Source organism: Pithys albifrons, chromosome 10 (assembly GCF_047495875.1).
Source record: "Pithys albifrons albifrons isolate INPA30051 chromosome 10, PitAlb_v1, whole genome shotgun sequence".
Classification (NCBI taxonomy): Eukaryota; Metazoa; Chordata; class Aves; order Passeriformes; family Thamnophilidae; genus Pithys; species Pithys albifrons.
Window position 1 is genome coordinate 27,553,780 of NC_092467.1, and position 19,370 is coordinate 27,573,149.

The 19,370-nt window shown below is 41.0% G+C and overlaps 1 protein-coding gene across 1 annotated transcript in view; it reads right to left on the reverse strand.

Moving 5' to 3' along the window:
• EPS15 (epidermal growth factor receptor pathway substrate 15) overlaps nt 1-19,113 on the reverse strand; it is a 45,806-nt gene extending 26,693 nt beyond the window's left edge. The window contains 14 exon segments of the mRNA XM_071564678.1: nt 2,264-2,423; nt 3,243-3,388; nt 4,147-4,347; nt 5,151-5,210; nt 5,647-5,772; nt 6,222-6,287; nt 6,696-6,791; nt 7,745-7,792; nt 8,121-8,210; nt 11,809-11,850; nt 18,815-18,852; nt 18,855-18,891; nt 18,894-18,989; nt 18,991-19,113. Of these exon segments, the coding sequence (XP_071420779.1) occupies nt 2,264-2,423; nt 3,243-3,388; nt 4,147-4,347; nt 5,151-5,210; nt 5,647-5,772; nt 6,222-6,287; nt 6,696-6,791; nt 7,745-7,792; nt 8,121-8,210; nt 11,809-11,850; nt 18,815-18,852; nt 18,855-18,891; nt 18,894-18,989; nt 18,991-19,113 (1,329 nt within the window).
• Between the last annotated feature and the right edge of the window lie 257 nt (nt 19,114-19,370).

Genomic DNA, 19,370 nt, shown 5'->3' on the forward strand with positions numbered 1-19,370 from the left:
AGGCCTCCTTCTCTCACCAGTTAAAAGAAATCCTGCACAGTAACACCAGCATGAAACTTGAGCAAAATGTAGTTCAACTGTATTTTCAACTGTTAGAACTGGTGTTGAAGAGGAACATAAAAGCCAGCATTTTTAGTTTTAATATACAAGTTAACAGAGACTAAAGTTAAAACTATATGCTGCCATTTACTACACTGCAACATGCATGTAAACAACACTTTGAGTTTTAACTCAAAATGGTAATAACAGTAAATTCCTAACAAAATTATTTGAGAAGACCTTGCGTGGAAGTTTAATTTTCATGGCTTGTAATGCAAGTGGTGATTACAAACAGTTCTAGGTAAAGAAACACAGCAACAAGTGCTAAACTGCTGCTGTATCCCATTCATGGAATCTGCCTTCAGGCCTCAAAACAGAAATAAAAGTTACACTACTGTGGTAATAAAATTCTGTAAGAGAATCAAACATTAGGTAACAGCAGTACACACATATATGCATTTTTAACATCTGTCAAGGATTACAAGTTAACCTCCTCTACTTCAAAACCACAAGGGAATATACTTTACTTACTGATATTTCTGCTTCCATCTTTAAATTGTCAATTCAGAAAATAAAGCCTAAATTGGTTTTTGGGTTGGGTTTTTTTTTCACAATGTTAGCCACACCACATCAACAAAATCTGCACAAAGTCTATCTCTGCCTACTGCTCTTATCATTTGAGTTCAAATCTTGAGCAATAGTCTTGAACAAAAAAGTTCTTTCATACCAATAAGACATCTCTTTTGATAAAGCTCAAAATGAGCTGAAGGTTCAGGTCACTTTAGCAAATGAAATTCTAGTAAGGACTACAGAGCTAACTCAAAGCTAACTTACCTTCTTTCACAACAGTCTTACAGTTTATGTTAGTAATGAAAACTAAAATCACACTGATGTCTTTGAGAGTTTTAGACAACCAATTCACACAGAAGTAACCAACACTGACCTCATCTAATGTGTTCTGATCACTGAATTTCCTGCAGTATCATCAGTAAGACCATGGTCATTAGACCTGCTGGTAACTGGCAGTGGAGCTACTGCTCTGTCACCACTTCCCAGCAATCTCACCAGTGTAAGACACAGCATTTCCTCTTTTCAGTTTAGGCAGCACATTCTGCCAACAGCAACAGCCCCAGAGGGCTGGGGGCAAGGAACAACCTCAGGGTTCTTTCACATGAACAACTGGAAATCAGCAAAACCCTGAGACTGGAACACACTGCGACACTTCAGAGAAGTGCTGTGATATTTCAGTGACTATGGAGAGTCTTAGAAGGATGTTCATTATTCAATCAACAGACAGTAAATATTAGAAAAGCAAAGATTCTCTAACCTTGAGAAAGCAGAGTTAACAAACTGACAGAATAATAAGGATGAAAAGCAGAGTGGTGCAGAATGGAAAAAACAGTCCAAACTAGAAAAGAGACATAGAAAGGAAAGCAAACATACAAAAAAGATTAGTAGAGTTGCAAATAAAGCAATTACTTTTAAAAGCAGAATGTAAAAATGAATTAGATACCAGTTACGGAAACTCAAAAGCAGTGCCAAATTTTGAGTTTCAGGTGCCAATTTTTCATTCTGTTTAAGAAAGTTGCAGAATTAGGTCAATGTTTGCACAACCAAGAAAAGGTAACCCACATCAGCCTTCATGATGTGTAAGTCCCATAACAGTTTGGGATGCCCACTACCATTCCAATAACTACAGCTTACACTGCTGAGGTGCAGTCTACTACTGGATTAAGATGGATGGCAACCTATGAAGACACCTAAATCATCTGTGAAGTATAAAATGGAGGAGCATTCACTTCCAAATTTTAAATACAAAATTCTGAACTTTTAGTTCATGTTGTTTTCAAACTTACTAGAAAACATCAATGTAAAAAAAGGTAACTGAACACATTAGGAGACAAACATTGAATTTGTGTGTGTCATTTCAGATGCAAACTGAAATTTCTTTAAATAGGCAGCAGCAAGATTATTCTTTCAAAAGAGAAAATGCTTTCTCAACATAAGATCTCTCTGCTTGGTTGGCAGATGTAATAAATGACAGCTTCATTTTGAAACATGGATAGAAGTTGTTTGTCAATTCTTTGCACCTAAAACTTCTTTTCTTCCTGATATTATGATAAATTTAAAGGTATGTCGGTACTTGAGGTGCTTCTGGTGTTGCCTTTGAAATTAACATTATTTGTTTAAGATTTCATACCAAAAATGCCAAACACATCCTTACCTTCTGTAAACTGACACCCCTGTCTGAAGGTGGAATCATCTCTGGAGTCAGAGCCTGAGGTGGATCAATGCCCTTTGTCAACTTCTGATTAATTAAATAGAAAGCTAAGGCAAACTGTTCCTTTGAAAGCTTTCCACAGTCCTTGGTGTCACAGAGAGCCCTGCACAGAGATGCACATGAAATAAATCAAATCCTCATTTCTGCAAGTACAGCCCTGCTTACTGGACCTGCTGTCAATTAAAAATGTGGAAATTGCTAGACTGTATCTCCTCTTCTAAAATAAAACAATGCAGACATAAGGTAGACTGAAGAAGAAACATCACTCAAACACACACAATCACTTTCTGTTTTCATGTTGAGGCCCACAGCTCTGGTCTGGTGAAAGGCAGACATTAACAACACCTGAGTATCTCAGGTCCTCCTAAATTAAAGAACTTTCCAGAGTGAACACAGGTTTATCTACTTTGTCCTACATTAGAGGTTGTGTTAACCAAACCTTGGGAAAAAAAAAAGGTTGTTCCTATGAGGGTGTCCTGCAATAGTTCATAGTAGGGAAAGCATTAAAAAAGCAGTGAGTGTAATGAATGCATTGCTGTGGTGAATGTAATGCTGTAATGAACATATAGCTGTAAGGAAAACAAGAATAAGAACGGACATAGATCTTGCATTCTAATGATTTTATACAGACAATTGCCCTTACCAGTATATGGGCAGCATCAGTGATAGACACACAGTGACACTTTGATTCCTAAATACATGGGGCAGCTGAATTGGAGCATTTGTAAAAATCTGTGTTTGCCTCCTCCCCTAAGGCACAGAGCAAAGCATAAAGCTGTTTCCCCCCATTTCTGTCCAAAAGCAGAAGCAGTAAGTTGCCACTGAGTATACAAAGGCCATGCTATCATACACAAAAAAATAACTCACTTTCCAAAAAGTCAGCATAACAAGAAGCTAAGCAGCTGTCATGGAAAAAACCTACCAGATATGTGCAAGGAGAGCAGAAGGCAGTCCTGTCTTCAGGAATAGTTCTCTGGCTTCCACACCTGACACAAATCCATCCATGTCCTTGTCAGTCTTCACAAAGATCTCATCATACTTAATTTTGTCTGCAGGCGACACAACCCACTGAGGGGGGTGAGGGTGGAAGGGTTAAAAACCAAACCCACACTGCTAAGACAGAGGCACTTTTGTTTTCAGCCTTACATTAGTCAATGATTACAGCACAGATTTATGAAGTGATTCAAGTGCCTAATGCATGAACCAGTTTTATCCTTCAAAACAGAGACAAGCAGAGATCCACAAGCAACTCCAGAAGCAAAGCATTTACATGAGTGAAGCACCAAGGCTGATTGAACTGCTCTGCCTCTGCAATAAAAGCATCCCCTGGAGCCCAGGTCTGCTTCCAGCACAGGACTGAGCCCTCACCACTGTGCCCAGTCACAGTCCTGCTGACTGTCTGCCTCTAACAATTTTATTCCCCTTTACACAGCTGGAGAGCTTTAGCTGGAGGGACTGGAGAACTGCTCAAGCCCAGACTGTTAACAGTCGGCACATTTTAAATTGAGAAAATTTACCTCTGAACAAGGTAAAGATGGGAATTAGAGCCACTTCTGTTACTTGAGCAATTTTTCACAACAGTCAGCTACTATAAAGACGTTTGAGTTTTCTGAGTGAAAATGTCCTCAAGTGCCTGTATAATGCTAATTAATTCCAGCACAGAGGGACACTTCCCAACAGCCTCCTAAAATTCATCAACCAGTCAACAGGGCAAGAAGCAAACTAAAAACCTGTATCAAGACTCTTTACATAGGAAGTCTCCAAAGAGCAGAAACCTTAAATTAGGAACGGAAACCTTCTAATTCCAAATAACTTCAGAACTATACCTGTGGTAGTGGGGGTTTGGCAGCTAAAATGCCTACAGGTGGCAAGGACTGATGAGACTCTTTGTTGGAAGCTGAAGATGGAATTAATGGCATTGCTCCTGGAACATTAAGAGGTTTTCTCTTGGATGGTGGCACCAAAGCTGCAGGCAAGGACATTGGCACTGGTTCTTTCTCCAAAGCACAGTACACCAAAAACATGGCCTGAACAAGAAAACAAAGTGTGTGGATGAAAATACATAAGAAATAAATAAAGATATAAACTAAAGCATTACTTAAGAAATAACTTTGTATCATTTTTTCATTGTTTCTCCTTCACAAGCCCCTCAGCTAAACTGCAGCTTATTGCCTTCTGCATGTCCCATTACTACTTTCATTTGAGATTCAATGCTTAGCAAAAGAAGCTCAGAATTTTTTAGAACACTAAAATGATTCTCCTAAATATTACCAAACTTGTATCATGACTTGAAGAATTTTATTTGAGAGAAGACTTCAAACACTCAGTTTTAATGTATCACTGTTTTTCCAGGAATTGCTGCACTCAACATCTATTACTTTGTTGTGGCCATCTCTTATTTACTATTCTTACATTATTTCATCAGTCCTGGCATAAAGAGTGTTAAAATTCTAACTTGCTATGAACGTCAAAAGAATTTATACATAATTCCTTTAAAAATTTTCCTCAAGGGTACCTTGAGGCATTCAAGTTCTATAAATACTGAAGCAGTTCTTGCCAGTTAAGGTGTGAAACACTCAGTGTCTCATGGGACAGCAGATCTCAGGTCTAAGTTTTTAATGGCTCATTTAGCCCACAAAGAAAGTTACTGCTGTGTACTGAGAGACATTCAACACACTGATAGAAATATTAAACAGTACTAAAACCTGATTAATGTCTCCAAATAAAATAATAAATGACCCACACAGTCAAAAATTAATACACAATGCATCTATTTTAAACTCTGCCTGCCATGAGGCTTCCAAAATCCCAAGAGGCAAAAGGTACTCACAACTGCAAACTCATCTCTATCCAACATTCCATCCCGGTCAATGTCACTCAGTTCCCACACCTGCCAACAAAAAGCAGAATATAGGGATGTCTGCCTGAACTGCAGCACTTTGCTATTGAAAACCTCATTAAAAACAAACATGAGAACAGCCTCCCTTCACCATATCCCAAGTTCTACTGAGATTAACAGCATTAGTTTTCAGTGAGCAACATAAATTCATATAAACCAAAAGCACAGATTCTTAAGCTGGAGACAGAGGCACCAAGTGTTAAAGGGCACACACAGCTGACACACTGGAGTAAGAGGTGATCCAAGCAAATATCAAAATAAATTTAATTTCATTTTTCAGTTTAACAGTTGCACATGTGTGGCCACTCCATAAGATGGCATTTAATAGTTGGGCTCATTACCACCGATCTTCAGCTTGAAAAACAGGTATTGCTGAGTGCAGCACCATTATCTGTGAATTAACAATTAAGAAGAAAGATATTCTTACTCGTCCTAAGATATCCACTGGCAGTTTTGAGTTGAGGAGTACAGGTTTCACCTTATCCCCTGACAACAGTCCATTCACTGGATTTAGGCTGTCAAAAATAGCATCATACTTGGCTTTGTCTTCTGGCTGCAGGGGCAGAAGAAAAACGTTACTTATGCAAACAGTCACACTCACAGTCCAAGAAGCAGCGATTCCTTCAAAAACCCTTATTTTTCTTTCCTAAACACATTGCAGTTCCTGTTGCTTATAGGAAAGTATGAAAAAATATGTTATTTTTAAGTCAGCTAGAGATTCATCCAAAACCAACTGAGACTTCCTCTTCAATTATTTTCATGGCTTCAGGTAACTATTTTTTATTACAAATTTCTAAACATGAAGAGATTTCCCAAGGGTCAAGTGTTCTTAAAGTGTTCTTATCAAATTAGGTCTACTAGCCCAATTACAGATTTGATATGAATGGTAACTATCACACACTATAAACTGTAGCTACCAGTAGCATTACATTTTTCTCAGAAAGACACGTTTTCTTGCAAACAAGATAATAGTTCTTGGTAACAGCCTGATATTTAGTTTACCTTAACAGCCCATGGTAGATCACTTGATACAGTTCCACTGAGTAGCAAAGGACTGCCAGTATCAGTCTAAGGAAAAACAGTGAAAAAGAACCACATTAAGAGAGACATGATTCTGAATTTGCAAAACCACTCCCTCCCTTGAAAAGCTGCTTCTCAAACCCAGAACTGCATTTTAGTCACTCACACCAAAGTTTAGAGTAAAAAATTTAAAATGTTTTTCTGTTAAGGACAATACCAATAGAAAAAATACAATATTTTTTTTCAAATTACACATAATTTTATATTAAAATCCCTACTAGAACATGTAGCATCCTATTCCACATGGCTTAATCTTCCCCTCCTGTACAACTTCACCATTGCTGTACAACTTCACCCTCTAAAGTGTTTGGTATTTATACCAAACCTTCCTAATTGCTCACCTAAAAGCAGTTCTTACTAATGAGTTCGTATGTTCAATTAAAAGAGAAATCTTACAAATCGTGGTGGAGGAACAGGCAAGTTCAGACTATTCAGGGAAACATCCAATCCATTCTGTGCACATGCTACGAGTCGTAAAGCCACGAAAAATTCCTGAAGGAAAAAATGAAATTTGGAAGGGTTTATTTTATGAAAATACTAAAATTTCAGAAGAAGCTTTTCTAGTAATTCTGTATATAAAAGGGGTTGCAAATGGCTTCAAAGAAGGTCAGAAAGTGAAGGAAAGCAGCAGGCAGCAACTGCTGGATTCCTCCAGTGAGGCAGTTTGTAATTAATTTTCCAAGCATTTACTGCCTTTCCAGCCAGTTCTCAGCACTCAGTTCCTCTATGACAGAACACTGAAGATTTGAAATGTAATTACAGCAGTTTATCTTTGAGGAACTGAGCAGATCCCAAAGATGGTCGAGGAAAGGGGAGAAAAACAAAAAAATGAACCAAAAGAAGCCCAAAAAATAAACTTGCTTGGTAGACATTACAATCTCCTCCTTCTCCTACCACGGGATGAAGCATGGGCAGTCATTTAAGGAATTACACTGGAAATCCAACAGCAACACACACAGCAGAGCTTGCTGGTAGCACCACTGCTGCAAGGCTGCCTTCACTCTGCTCACTGCCACAGTTGGGGAAGGACAGCCCCAAACAGAATGTCCCCATGTCCAGCCCACCAAAATTAGATAAATAAGAATTTTGAAGATTTACCAAAATTTTAACTTCTGCATTGTTCCTCCATGATTAAGGGGGAAAAGTCACCTTCTCAGTAAATACAGTACATTAAACCTTAAATTACTTCTCAGAATATTGTACTGCATATCTACATAGGAGCCCATTTTATGACCTGAAGAGATGCTGATGAGGCAGCTGAAGGCAGTTTAATTTATTGTAGTTTTCACTCAAGTGGGAATTACATAGCTAGTTCCAATTAGAAAAATCTGGGGGGAAAATCACTTAAAAAACCTGCTTCCCTGAACCAGAAATCTGAATATTTATCTTGTTTCAAGGCTTACTAATGGTTAAGGTAACCTCATACATCACATAAATAATCATACCTGTTTGTTCAGGATACCTTTGCCATCAGTGTCAGCTAAGTCCCAAATCTAAAACATAAAAATAACAGACACAAAGTGTTCACAGCACTGTGAGGAAGTGGCAAGTTCTCATCCTATTTAACAAGGCATTCTTGGAGGGAAGTTCAGGTCTTAACTTTCATGACAGCACTTACTTGTGATGACAAATTTAAATAGTGGTTTAATTTCCACCACAAGTAACACACATGGTAGAACAAACAAGGATACTGAAGTTGGGGACTATTGGACAGAACATTAGGGAAGATCATGTACCCTGTAGTACCACTAAGGATTTTAATTTACACAGGATACCAACTGAAGCAAGAGACAGGATAATTAAATAATTGCCATTAAATACCTTTCCAAGTACCAAATCTGTCAATCCAGACTTTTTCAAGAAAACAGCTGCATCAGAAGCTAACACTCTTCCAGCATTAGTAGAATCAACCTGGGGGAGAAAAACACCTCAAATGACAAACTAGCTTTTGAATTGATGCCTCTACACAGGCTGCCAAAAAGCCAGCAAAGAAGAATGCTCAAGTTAACAGTCACTTTGAGAACAATCTTCAGACTTTTTGTAAAAAAGAAAAACTACTTGGTGATGCAAAGACAGGGAAATAGAGGAAGACCTGTGAGGTTTTGAGAGCCTAAAGCAAAAGGATGCTTCGAAAGGGCACAGTATGGAAAACAGGACTTAAAGATATCTTCAGTCAATACAAACTGTCAGCTTTAATACATTACATAGGTAGCTTGAAGATGATGGTGCATTTACAGTCTCACAGCTTTGTGCTTAAACAAAGACTATGTTCAATATTGTGTCTGGATTGTAAGACCAACAGTCCAAGTTGGCAGGTGCAGCTCTCACAAGGTGCTCAAAGCAAACAGCTTCCAAAGAGGGGATTAGACCTGGCTGCTGAAAGCCTGGAGAATTTATCACTTGGGAAGAATGCTGCAGCAGACCAAAGGGGGCTGTAGACACTTCTGAAAGGGAACAAAACGCTCCAAAAGCAATCCCAAAAACGTCATTTAATGCGAAAGTGAAAACACTTTGTTTTCAACATAAGCAGTATGATTTTAATTAGGAGGGTGTTTTTCCTCTCATTGAGGATTCCCTGGTAAGGGCAATAAAATTACAATCTCTACAGCCTTGTAGTTACACTACTCCTCAGATTTTTAAATACCTAATTCAGTCTGTATGGGAGAGCTGTTCATCTTAAAGGCAGAAAGTTGCTAAGACACTGCATCAAGTCTCCCTTCAAGTAGTGGAGCTGACCTTGGATGTAAGCACAGTAATCTTGGCATCCACCCAGAAAACCTCCAGCCTAGGACTTCTCTGTCAGGAAATTCAAAAAACACCACAGTATCAGCTGTGTTTACTCTTTATTTCCCTACCTCCAACCCAGAGGAAGGTGACTTTAGGGGATTTAAGCAGGATTCTGATTTAACTCAATATGGATATAGTTTCTTTTTGTACAACTATTTACCTAAATTTTAGTAATTGCTTTTTTTGAAGAGCTGATTTCAATTTCTTTACAAATTATTGAGTCTTGAATGTTGGCATGGGGGTACTTATGTTTGAATATTGTGCTGAGATGATTGTTGGTGTTTGTCAGTTATACACCAGCTTGGCAGAGTCTTTTCCCTGAAATGCAAAAAGGAGTTTTCAGAGCTTTATCAGCCAACGACTCCCTTGTTGCAGTCTGTCTTTTGTAGGGCCAGAAATTATTAAAAGTTACAAACATCCATCTGATGTCATTAGGTCACAAGGTTTACAGTGAGAAGTACTTCAGCTCAGGATTCATGGAGGGTTCAGCAGCAGCTCAGGCACTCTGCTTTCCTGCTACACTGCACCACGGGATTAAGCCATTTCCTACTGCTTTATGACATGTATTTAAATTTATACTTTAACCTCACCTTGTTTTGAGAGTCAGTCTAGAAAAGGTTAAACAGAAAAATAATTATTTGAGAGAAAAGTGTCCCTACTGAAAGGCTGAGATTCCAATCTCATTCTAAGTACAAAGCCCAGGATTTACACCCATTGCAGCATGTTAGGCCAGATGAATTACTTCAAGTTTGGGATAGAGTTGGAAATCTACTTGGCATCAGAGCTACTGCAGGTGATGAATTTATTCTCACATTGCATGGAATGCTCTGAAGGGCTTCTGGTATGTATTGAAGCATAAACGCACTCCACCAGCACCACAGACAGAGTGGGAAATGTCTTTCAAACACTTCTGTTCTGAAAACTGACATCTCCTTATCTGAGGAAGGGAAGGCAAAAGTGCTCCAGTGCAACTGAAAGTCTTCACAGTCTGTTTGAAAGCTGCTCTTCAAGGTAAATGCTCGCAGAAAAGAGTTCAGCTGAGCAAGTCAGAAAATTAATCCTCTGGAAAACAAATCCATTGGCACAACTTCACTAACAGTAACGTCATATTTAAGGAATCCCCATTCCTGTACACTACTGAGACTGCTGGACAACAAACAGTGCTCCAGTTACACCACAGTATCTATCCCAACAAGTGCAAGAGGGTAAGTGGCTTAGGAACCAATACCACATTTGGGCTTCAATTCAGTTTCTTCATCCAAATTTTCGCTTCACATTTCAGTGGTTCAACAACTGCAGCAGGAGGGAGAGACAGACCCACAGCAAAGGTGGTATATGATGGTGAGTCAGAAATACCAACTAGGAAACCTACTGTGCAAAACAATGAGTCCCTTGCCTTTTCTTGTGCCCTTACAGTGATCACCTGATAATGATATGGGATTCTCCTAAGGCTTTTAATCCAATGCCTAGAGATAAATACACAGTGGATTCATCCACCAGACTGAAGGAAAACTTTGTGAGGGTGATACCATCTCCCTCAGCCACCAGGAGCCACCTGAACTTGGATTGAGGTGAACTCTCTCTGCTTGGCAATATCAATCTGTGCTCTCCTGTCGTGGAGAAAAACCCTTATTAAAGTACAATGGAAAGCTCAGACCCTTCAGGCATCACAGGCTTTAACTGCTGGTTTATGCACTTAGTAATGGGACTGATCCTCTAAGCACAATCCCAAAATAGAGCATGGATGGAAATCATGGTCTTGCCCAGCAGATAAACTTACACCCTGATGTTGACACCCAAAAGAAGTTCCTAAGTAAAGAGGTCATATACACTATATTCTGCCTTGAGACAAACAAACAGGAACATTACCAGCTGCACAAAATAAAAACCTTCCTATAAGGTTGGTTTCTTACAGGGTTCATCAATTGCTCATCAGAGCTATTAAAAAAGCAATCTATTTTTAATTGTTTTATACCGTCATGTAGTTTACATTTCCTTGAAAGTTTTTATATTATATTTGTACAAAATACATTATGCACACAATAAAAAATACTGCTATGATAAAGCAGGTAAAACAGCTGGTTTTTTAAAAATCTGTATTTATAAGAATTATACACCTTAGTACTGTCGGGCCAAAATATAAAAGACATATGATAAATATAATTTATATTATATTTTATTAATATAAACTTTTTATTTTTAGATTATAAAGTCAAAACATTTGTATTTCCTGAGTGAAGCTGCAAGAAGTACAGGCATTCTTTTTGCATTCAGTGGCCTTCCATTCAATTCCACTCCTTACAACACCCTGGAAGCTCCTCTGGGGATACTCAGACTGTTGCAAGTCTCACATGATCCTGCACTACAAACAGGAAATTCAGCTTGACTAGTAAAAAGGAACAAAGAACATATCAATACAGCACCTTGTAACAATTCACTCCATTCCAAGAGCTCACAGTCTGTTAGAACTGTAAAGTGATGTATGTCACAATACCTGACAGTTCCCTGGCAAATTGAGTAAGTCATCTTACAACCAATATTAAATTTATACCAAAATAGCTCAGACCTAACTTGGTTACTATAAAATTACATTTTAAAGCAGAATAATTTTTCTTGAACTTTTATTGTTCACACACTGTTGGCCATGCTGAGTCCACAGCGAAAGATTATCAATTCTTTACAATCAGAAGGAGGTTTGTTCTCTCAACAAGAACACACATACCTGTCGATAGAATTTCTCATACACAGGGTTTGCACTCGACAGCTGTAAAAGAGATGAGAGAGAAAATTAACCCTGAAGCTCCACATTTCGCTTCCCCTCTCCCTGGACAAATAAAGATACACAACACTTTCTATGGGTTTTCAAGGACACATTAAGGTTTTGTATAATTCTATTTATTCTATAAAATGCTGAGGACTATGACAGCTCCTCATGCTGTAACTTTTAGAGGCCTGGCTCCTTGTTTTGCAGCCAGTGACACCAGCCCAGCTCAGATTACCATCACCAGGTCACCAGGTGAGCTCTGTGAAACAGGAACTCTTGGGCAACATCGCCCACAGGCAAGAGCAGAAACCTGACACGACTCGGCCTAGGAAGTGCTCTCTAATATTAGAGTACCATAATTTTATTTTGCTCCCCATTGCATCATTCTTTAGAATTTAGTGTCATATGCAACCAGTCTGTAAAATTTTCAGTTATCCAAATTAAACTCTGCATTCACAACTGAATCCACAGCCACAGTGCCACATTAAAAGAGAGTAATATTTTAACTTGGGTTTTTGTAACTTGAATCCTTGTCAGGGACAATTTATGCCTAAATTCCACTGCCATCCACCACACATTCAGTGCTCACCCAAACTGAAGTGGGCAAGCATAAAACAGCTTCTTTGGAAAAGCCTCTTTCTTTATGAATTTATTTTTAAATCATTCTTAGAAACTCAAAAAAAAAAGGCCTCAAACAATACAGACAAACCCTATTTGGCCTATATCAAATATCCTTGTCGAGGGGATACCCAAGAAATGAAGTGTGAGGGTTACCTCTCTCGCCAACATAAAAACAGGCACAAAGTCAGACACTATGTTTAGGAAATGCATGTTGCTTAAACCACAGATGCATGACTGGGTGCATTTATGCAGAGGACAACCCTGGAATTACCACAACGTGTTGCCCTGACAAACCCTGTGGGAACAACTGAGCCCAATACAATGTAATTACACAACACACACTAAAAAAGCCCAAACCACATAACTTCAAATACCACCCAAAAACAGAGTTCTCCCTTTTAAAAGGAATATGGTCTTAAACTCCCCTGGCTTCACAGACCTTTGTACAAACTGAATCAAACAAAGTGGCTTCTTTGGATTTAAAACTCAGAAGTTTGAATGGAAAGATGGTAACCAATAGTACTGTAGGTGTTGTCAACCATATAGTTGCAAAAAATCCCTTACTACAGTCTGGATAAATGGTGACAGCTTAAATAAAACCCCACACATTTTCCTACAGCAACAGCTAACACAGTTACTCTTTTGGGCAAGTACTTAAATGTTCAGAGGTGTTCAAAGATTATTAAGAGAGGAAGTTTGGTAGGAATCAGAGGTGTAATGCAATCCTGTTCAACTACAGAATGTGTGCAGGATCACCAGAATGTCCTGAAAGACAAACTGTAGAGGACAGCTAGAAATAACAGGAGAACTTCCATTCAGACCTTGGTATCTGCTTATTCAGCAAGTACACTGCTGCAGGGACACTCAGTTTCTCATCTTCCAGCTGGGGTTTAGGTGTATTTTTGTTTGATTTTTGGGTTTGTATTTGGAGGGGGGGACGTGGGGTTGTGATGACAGGGACACACAACTGGTGAGGTCTTATTTGTTTATTGGGGTGGCTGGGAAATACCTCTGGCAGACAAGAAAAATTACATATGCTGGGAAACCATCATTGGTATTCACTGCAATACCTCCAGTTTTATAGCTTAACCTTGCTGTGACTTTGCTGTGGTACCCAAAGACTTTTATTATTTCAGCCAACAACTAAGCATGCATTTACACATCCCTTAAAATAGCCTGATCAAATATATTAAAGTTTTGACAGCTCCCAGACTACCATAACACCAATTCAGCAAACAACTTCCCATCACTTTCCAGCACTCCAAAGCATGCTGTATTTTCTTGCTTAAACCTCACGTGCTGCACTTCCCAGCTAAGCTGCACTTTGCACAGCAACCTAGAGGGGCAGTTCCCCTAAACATCCAGGTACTTGACTAAGTATCATTTATTACAATGTAAAAGTCTAGGCACAGAACAGAATCGAAGCTCTGAGCAGCAAACTAGAACAGAGCTGGCCAGTGCAAACACTGGAACCATCAATTCTTGTCCACCATCCCTCTTGCCCAATATCACCCTTTGTTCAGCCAAATGTTTCATTATCACAATCAAACTAATCACTGTCACTCTTGGACAGGAAACATCGTGCTGAAGTCCTGCAATGAAAACACTAAATGCAAAATACTCTTTTCATTCAGTACTTATGAGTACAAGCCAATAATTCTTATTTATTTCATTAGTGTTTATTTCATTAGTGTAATATTAATTTTAACATCAGTATCACTGCAGTAACTGGAAGTTCCTGTGATGCCAAACAGAATAATAGTAGTAAAAAAGTTTCCCAGACTATTTTATTAGTAACAGACTTGGTTTCCCTTCAAAGTACACTCCACAATATACCAACAGAAGCACAATAATCTAGGATATTCTTCTGGTATAAGAATAAAAATATTGTTCAATACATTTCCAAGTGCTGCTGTAGAATTTAACTGGCAAAATTCTTTTTATGGGGTTTGTAACAACCCATTGCACAGTAAATTCAAGTTGTTTTAAATGCAAAAAGGAGGGAGGGAGAAAAGGTCAGACTCCACAGAGTACAAAAATAGAAAGACATTATTATGACTCCATTTCAAAGCTGATCACCTCATAAGAGTAACGTGTGTTCTAGTAATTACAACCTTTGATACAAATCTATGAACTTTAGAATGCTAACCTAGGAAATAAAAAACACCTTCAGGGACACCTGTGTCTTTCATCTTCTGTTGTCAATCAAGCCTTATAACCCCATGTTTTCATCTCTCTGGCACACTTGTATTTAGTTGTAATAAGATACTATTACCAGTCTGTCCACCCCATCAAGCCACAACCTTCCTTCTGGAGAAAGGTTTAAAAACAAACAGACAAATAACACTTGTCTATTGAGAAAAAAGTAACTTTCCCTTCCAACTGCAATGAGATAGAAGGGGAGAAACAAGCTGTTCTATCTTGATCAAAATCCAAAATAACTGTATTCTATCATGATGCAAAGCCCTAAGACTCATTTTAAGAGTTTCCAGGACAAAGGACACCATCAGGCCATAAATGTTCTTCTCGTAGTCAGCCAGCCAAAAACCAGGAAAGTTTAAGGCAAGGTGGTTTTCTCACAATGCAGTTTCCAATTTCATGGCATAAAGCTTTCTACCCCCTTCAATTACATAACCAAGAACATCTCCTACAGCAATAACAAAGGTAAAGATAAGAAATATTTACTGTAACTTTATATACAAATATTCCCAAGCACTTAAAATCCAGCACTTTCCTTCCCACTGAACAGCCGAATGCACAAGGCCTGCTGTCTTATCTCTGCCCAGATGTCTGTCACTGCATAATTAGAAATGGTTCCATTTAATTTTCAAATTGCTTCGGAAGATCTCCACCATCTTCTAATCAGCACTGAACAAAGCCTGTATATAACATGAAAGAGTAGCTCCACTGCCTTTTCAGATGCAGCCACACTCCAGCATGGTGGATGCAATGCCAGTCAGAAAAAAATAAGTCCTATCTGCTTCAGGAGCAGTCAGGCTCCTCTATGTGCAGGTTTAAACACACACATGCATACTCAAAATTCTTCATCTTTCATGGAGCACAGAAAGAGGAACAACAGGACCCTCATTCCACTAAAAAGAATAAGCTAAGATCTTAATTTGATCATTTTGTTGGTTCCTTAAAAAGAAATTAAAATCAGGAGTTTGCCAGAGACCTCAAAATCTTTGGCTCTACGTTATACGTAACATGCACATTACCATGAAGGTATCATTCATACTGCAAAGATTTAGATCCTGTGTGTTCCAGTAATAAGACATTAATCCTGGCAATGTGTGCATGAGACAGGAATCCACCCAGCTCAGCCTCAGCTATAACACCCCATGTTTCCCTTCAACAGCACAGCACAACATTCTGGACTCTGCAACACAGCACTCAAGTTTAAAATGAGACCCGCAGCTAATTAGGATACAAATTGATATTACATGATTTTGTCTTGTCTACCAAAGCAGCTCATAATGACTTTAAGACAACCATCACATTTTTCACAAGAAGCACTTCATGACATCAGGAAGGCAAATACAAGAAGTTATCTTCCTGTTCTCCCTATGTATTTCTTTACAGTCCTTCCCTGAACTGTGAGTTTCCCCCTCAATCACACATAGGCAGTTTTTCAGAATAAACCACAAGTTCAATTTTCAAGAGCAACAAGAAGTTTTTGGATGTCTGTATTAGATCACCTTTCAACAATCATCTCTTCCCCACTCTGAACATGCATTTTCTGCATCTTCAGTTTTCTGTTCTTCCTCCCTAAATTCTCCACATGAAATAGGCCAGAGAAGCAACCATTCCTGTAAGGTCAAAAAATACAGCTCTTTATATTGTCTCCAGCTTAATTTGAGCTTTCCAGCAACAAATGACAGTCTGTGAGACAGTACAGTTCCTTCTTATTCCTGGTGCTCACTTGTTTCCAAACTCAAGGCAACCACAACAAAACATTCACGTGGTGCAAGTTCCACATTAAATTCACAGTCATGCTCGGCCCATTACAGTCACTGAGCAAACACAAGTGGCAACAAGATGTTGCAAAATGGGTTCAAACTGGGAAGATAAAAAAAGACACTTCAGGTTACTATTAAATTGGAGAGAGGAGGGGCAGACAATCATTTTCAGTTTGCAACCCTGGCTGGCTCAAGCATACTTGATGTAATAAATTTCACTACAGCTACACAGTCCTAAAGTATTTTTACAAATCAGCCAACAGAATACAATTAGCACCAAAAAGTTTCAAATCAGTGAAATTACAGCTTTGCTAGTCAAATAAAGGATGTGCAGCCCTCTCAGACACTGCAGCTGCAAAGTCATCTGAAAATACCCTCATCTCATTTGGAAATACCCAATGCCCCAGCCGTGCTACAGCACTGTCAAAGCCACCACAGGAAAGGGAACAGAAAACTGGGCATAACTGTGAGCCTGAGTGCAGGTTAATGTTGCACTTTCTGTCTGTGATGCACAGCAGAATGTACCCATCTGCACACTTCTATTGCTGGTGTAGTTACTGACCTCCGTGAGCTCCCCACCCCCACACTGCCCTTTTCACTTCCTCATGCTCATCCCAACAGAGTCAGACACTTCACCATTTGTTAGGACTTTTCATAGCCCTAAAATTCCACTAGTTAGAACCTACGTTGAAAAAAATATCATCTTCAGGCTTGCTTGACTTTCTAAGACGATTCTTATGCAATGCAAGAAGAAAAAACAAACAAACCAAAAAAAGAAATCCCTACACAAATTGTCAACACACAGAAATAGCTCCCTCAGTTTAACCACTCATGTAAGCTGCAGCCACAATGGTTTTAAGGGTACTGCCGATTTTTCTGCTTCTGTCAACATTATCACATTTGTATTTAGTCCCCCTTCCATGTGACCAAAAAAAAAATAAATTCTACAATGAAAGGATTACACAGCCTGTAAGCAATGAAGTCTTGCTGTAGAACACACCAGAGCAGACACTGCTCCTCTCCCCAAAACAAGAACCAGAACAGCCCATGCCATTATATCAGCAGAATGAAGGCTGCTGGGCTGTGAAAACTTCTGTCCTTTTCAGTAAGTAGATGTTTAAAGTTGTTTTTTTTTTGCTTAAAGACTGTGAAAAAGAGACTCAGACAAGGCTAACTTTGCAATTTTAATACTAAAGAAAGTTTTCACAAAATGTACTATACTTCATAACTCTACCTTTAGACCCTGCAAGACACATTTTCACCACTTATTTGAAGTTCACCTTTTCACTGAACTATCCTCCTTTCTTTCTTTGAATGGTTGATAATATTCTCCAAAGTCAACTATGTAAGTGAGTAACTGCAAACTGAGCAGCCTTGCTGCCAACTTCTATGTCCTTAAGCAATTCATGCTTATTTACCAGCTTTCCTTCCTGTAAATGTCACAATTGATTATCAGATTGAAGCATCCCAAGCCAGGAGGGTGCAGGAACAGGACTGCCTCAGGCTTATGTCAGGTAGGAGGGAAAACTTCTCATGTCACCGCTAAATGAAATTAAAAAGTATCAAAAAGTGCAGTTCATTAGCTATCGCAGCTCTAGGGAGTAACACATAGACCTAACGGTATAGAGTAACCTGTGTGAAGCGATTCTATTACCATAGGGAAAAACCGCAATCAACAAAGATTGAGGTGATGTGAGATCAGTTAAGCACGAAACGGTGCCAAGAGTCTCCAAGTTTTAGGGCCACCACCTGCAAAGCTCCTCATCGTGGGACCCCTTGTCTGGGCGGTCCGTGCCCCGCACCGCGGCGCCCACCTCACAACGCCTCTCACGGAGCGTCTATGGAGATGCGTTTCTGTCACAAGAGGGAACTGGGCTCTCCATCGCGGGCTGAGCTGCCCGCAGAGCCCCCGGTGCCGGTGTGCGGGGCGGGCAGCGCGGGGCTGCGGCGGGCACGGGCACCTCAGCCCGGCCTTACTGCCCTGCAGCCCCTCCGCTTTGGGCACGGGCACCTCAGCCCAGCAGTGCCGCCCTGCAGCCCCTCCGCCCTGGGCTGCACGGGACGGGCTGGCGGAGCCTCAGTGCCGCGTCCTGCACAGACAAAAGACGGAGCGCGACCGCCGCGGGCGCAGCTCGGCGCTCCGCCCGCCCAGGGCCGCTCCTCGCCCGCGTCCCCCTAGCCCGGGCACGGGCACCTGCGGCGAGGCTGCACCTCGGGGCTTCCCGCTCGCCGCCCCTCGCTCGCGTTCTGCCTCCCCCCCTTCCCCCTCCCTCTCCCACACGCGGACACACCCCCGGCCCGCCGCCACCTGACAGCGGCGGGGCAGCGCTGCGGGGCGGTGGCGGCCGCACAAAGGCCGGGCCCCGGGGGTCAGCCCGCGGTACCTGTGCCAGGGAGAGGCGCGCGGCCATGCTGGTCCATGCCCCGGCCGGGCCGCAGGAAGGACGCGCCGCGGCCCCGCCACTCGCCGCACAACTTCGGCAACTTCCCCAGCCGGCCCCGGGCAAATCCCGGCACCGGATCCACGCCCGCCCGGCGGCCGGAGCCGGAGCCGCCCCCGCCGCCTCACGGCAGCGCGGCCGCCAGCAAACCCGGGCGCGGAGCGCCGGAGCGGGAGCCTGCTCGAGGCAGCTGCAGCGAAAACCCGGAGCCGGAGCGCTCGGCCTGGTACGGTGGCCAACATGGCCGTTCCTGCCCTTGCCTTACCTTCCCTGCTGGCCCTGCTTCTGCTGGAGAGGCTTCCAGCATGTTGAACGGTTACAGTTCTCCAGTCTACTCACCACACAGGTGGGGGAAGTCCCTAAACAGGAGGTGCACCAGCTCTGGGCTTGGTTGCAACAGGTTTGGGCACAGGGCCCAGCAGGAAGCCGCACGTGAGTCCAGCGGGATGTCCTGACCCGACGCATCCTCTCCTGGCTCTGCAGCAGCGAGGAGCAGCCC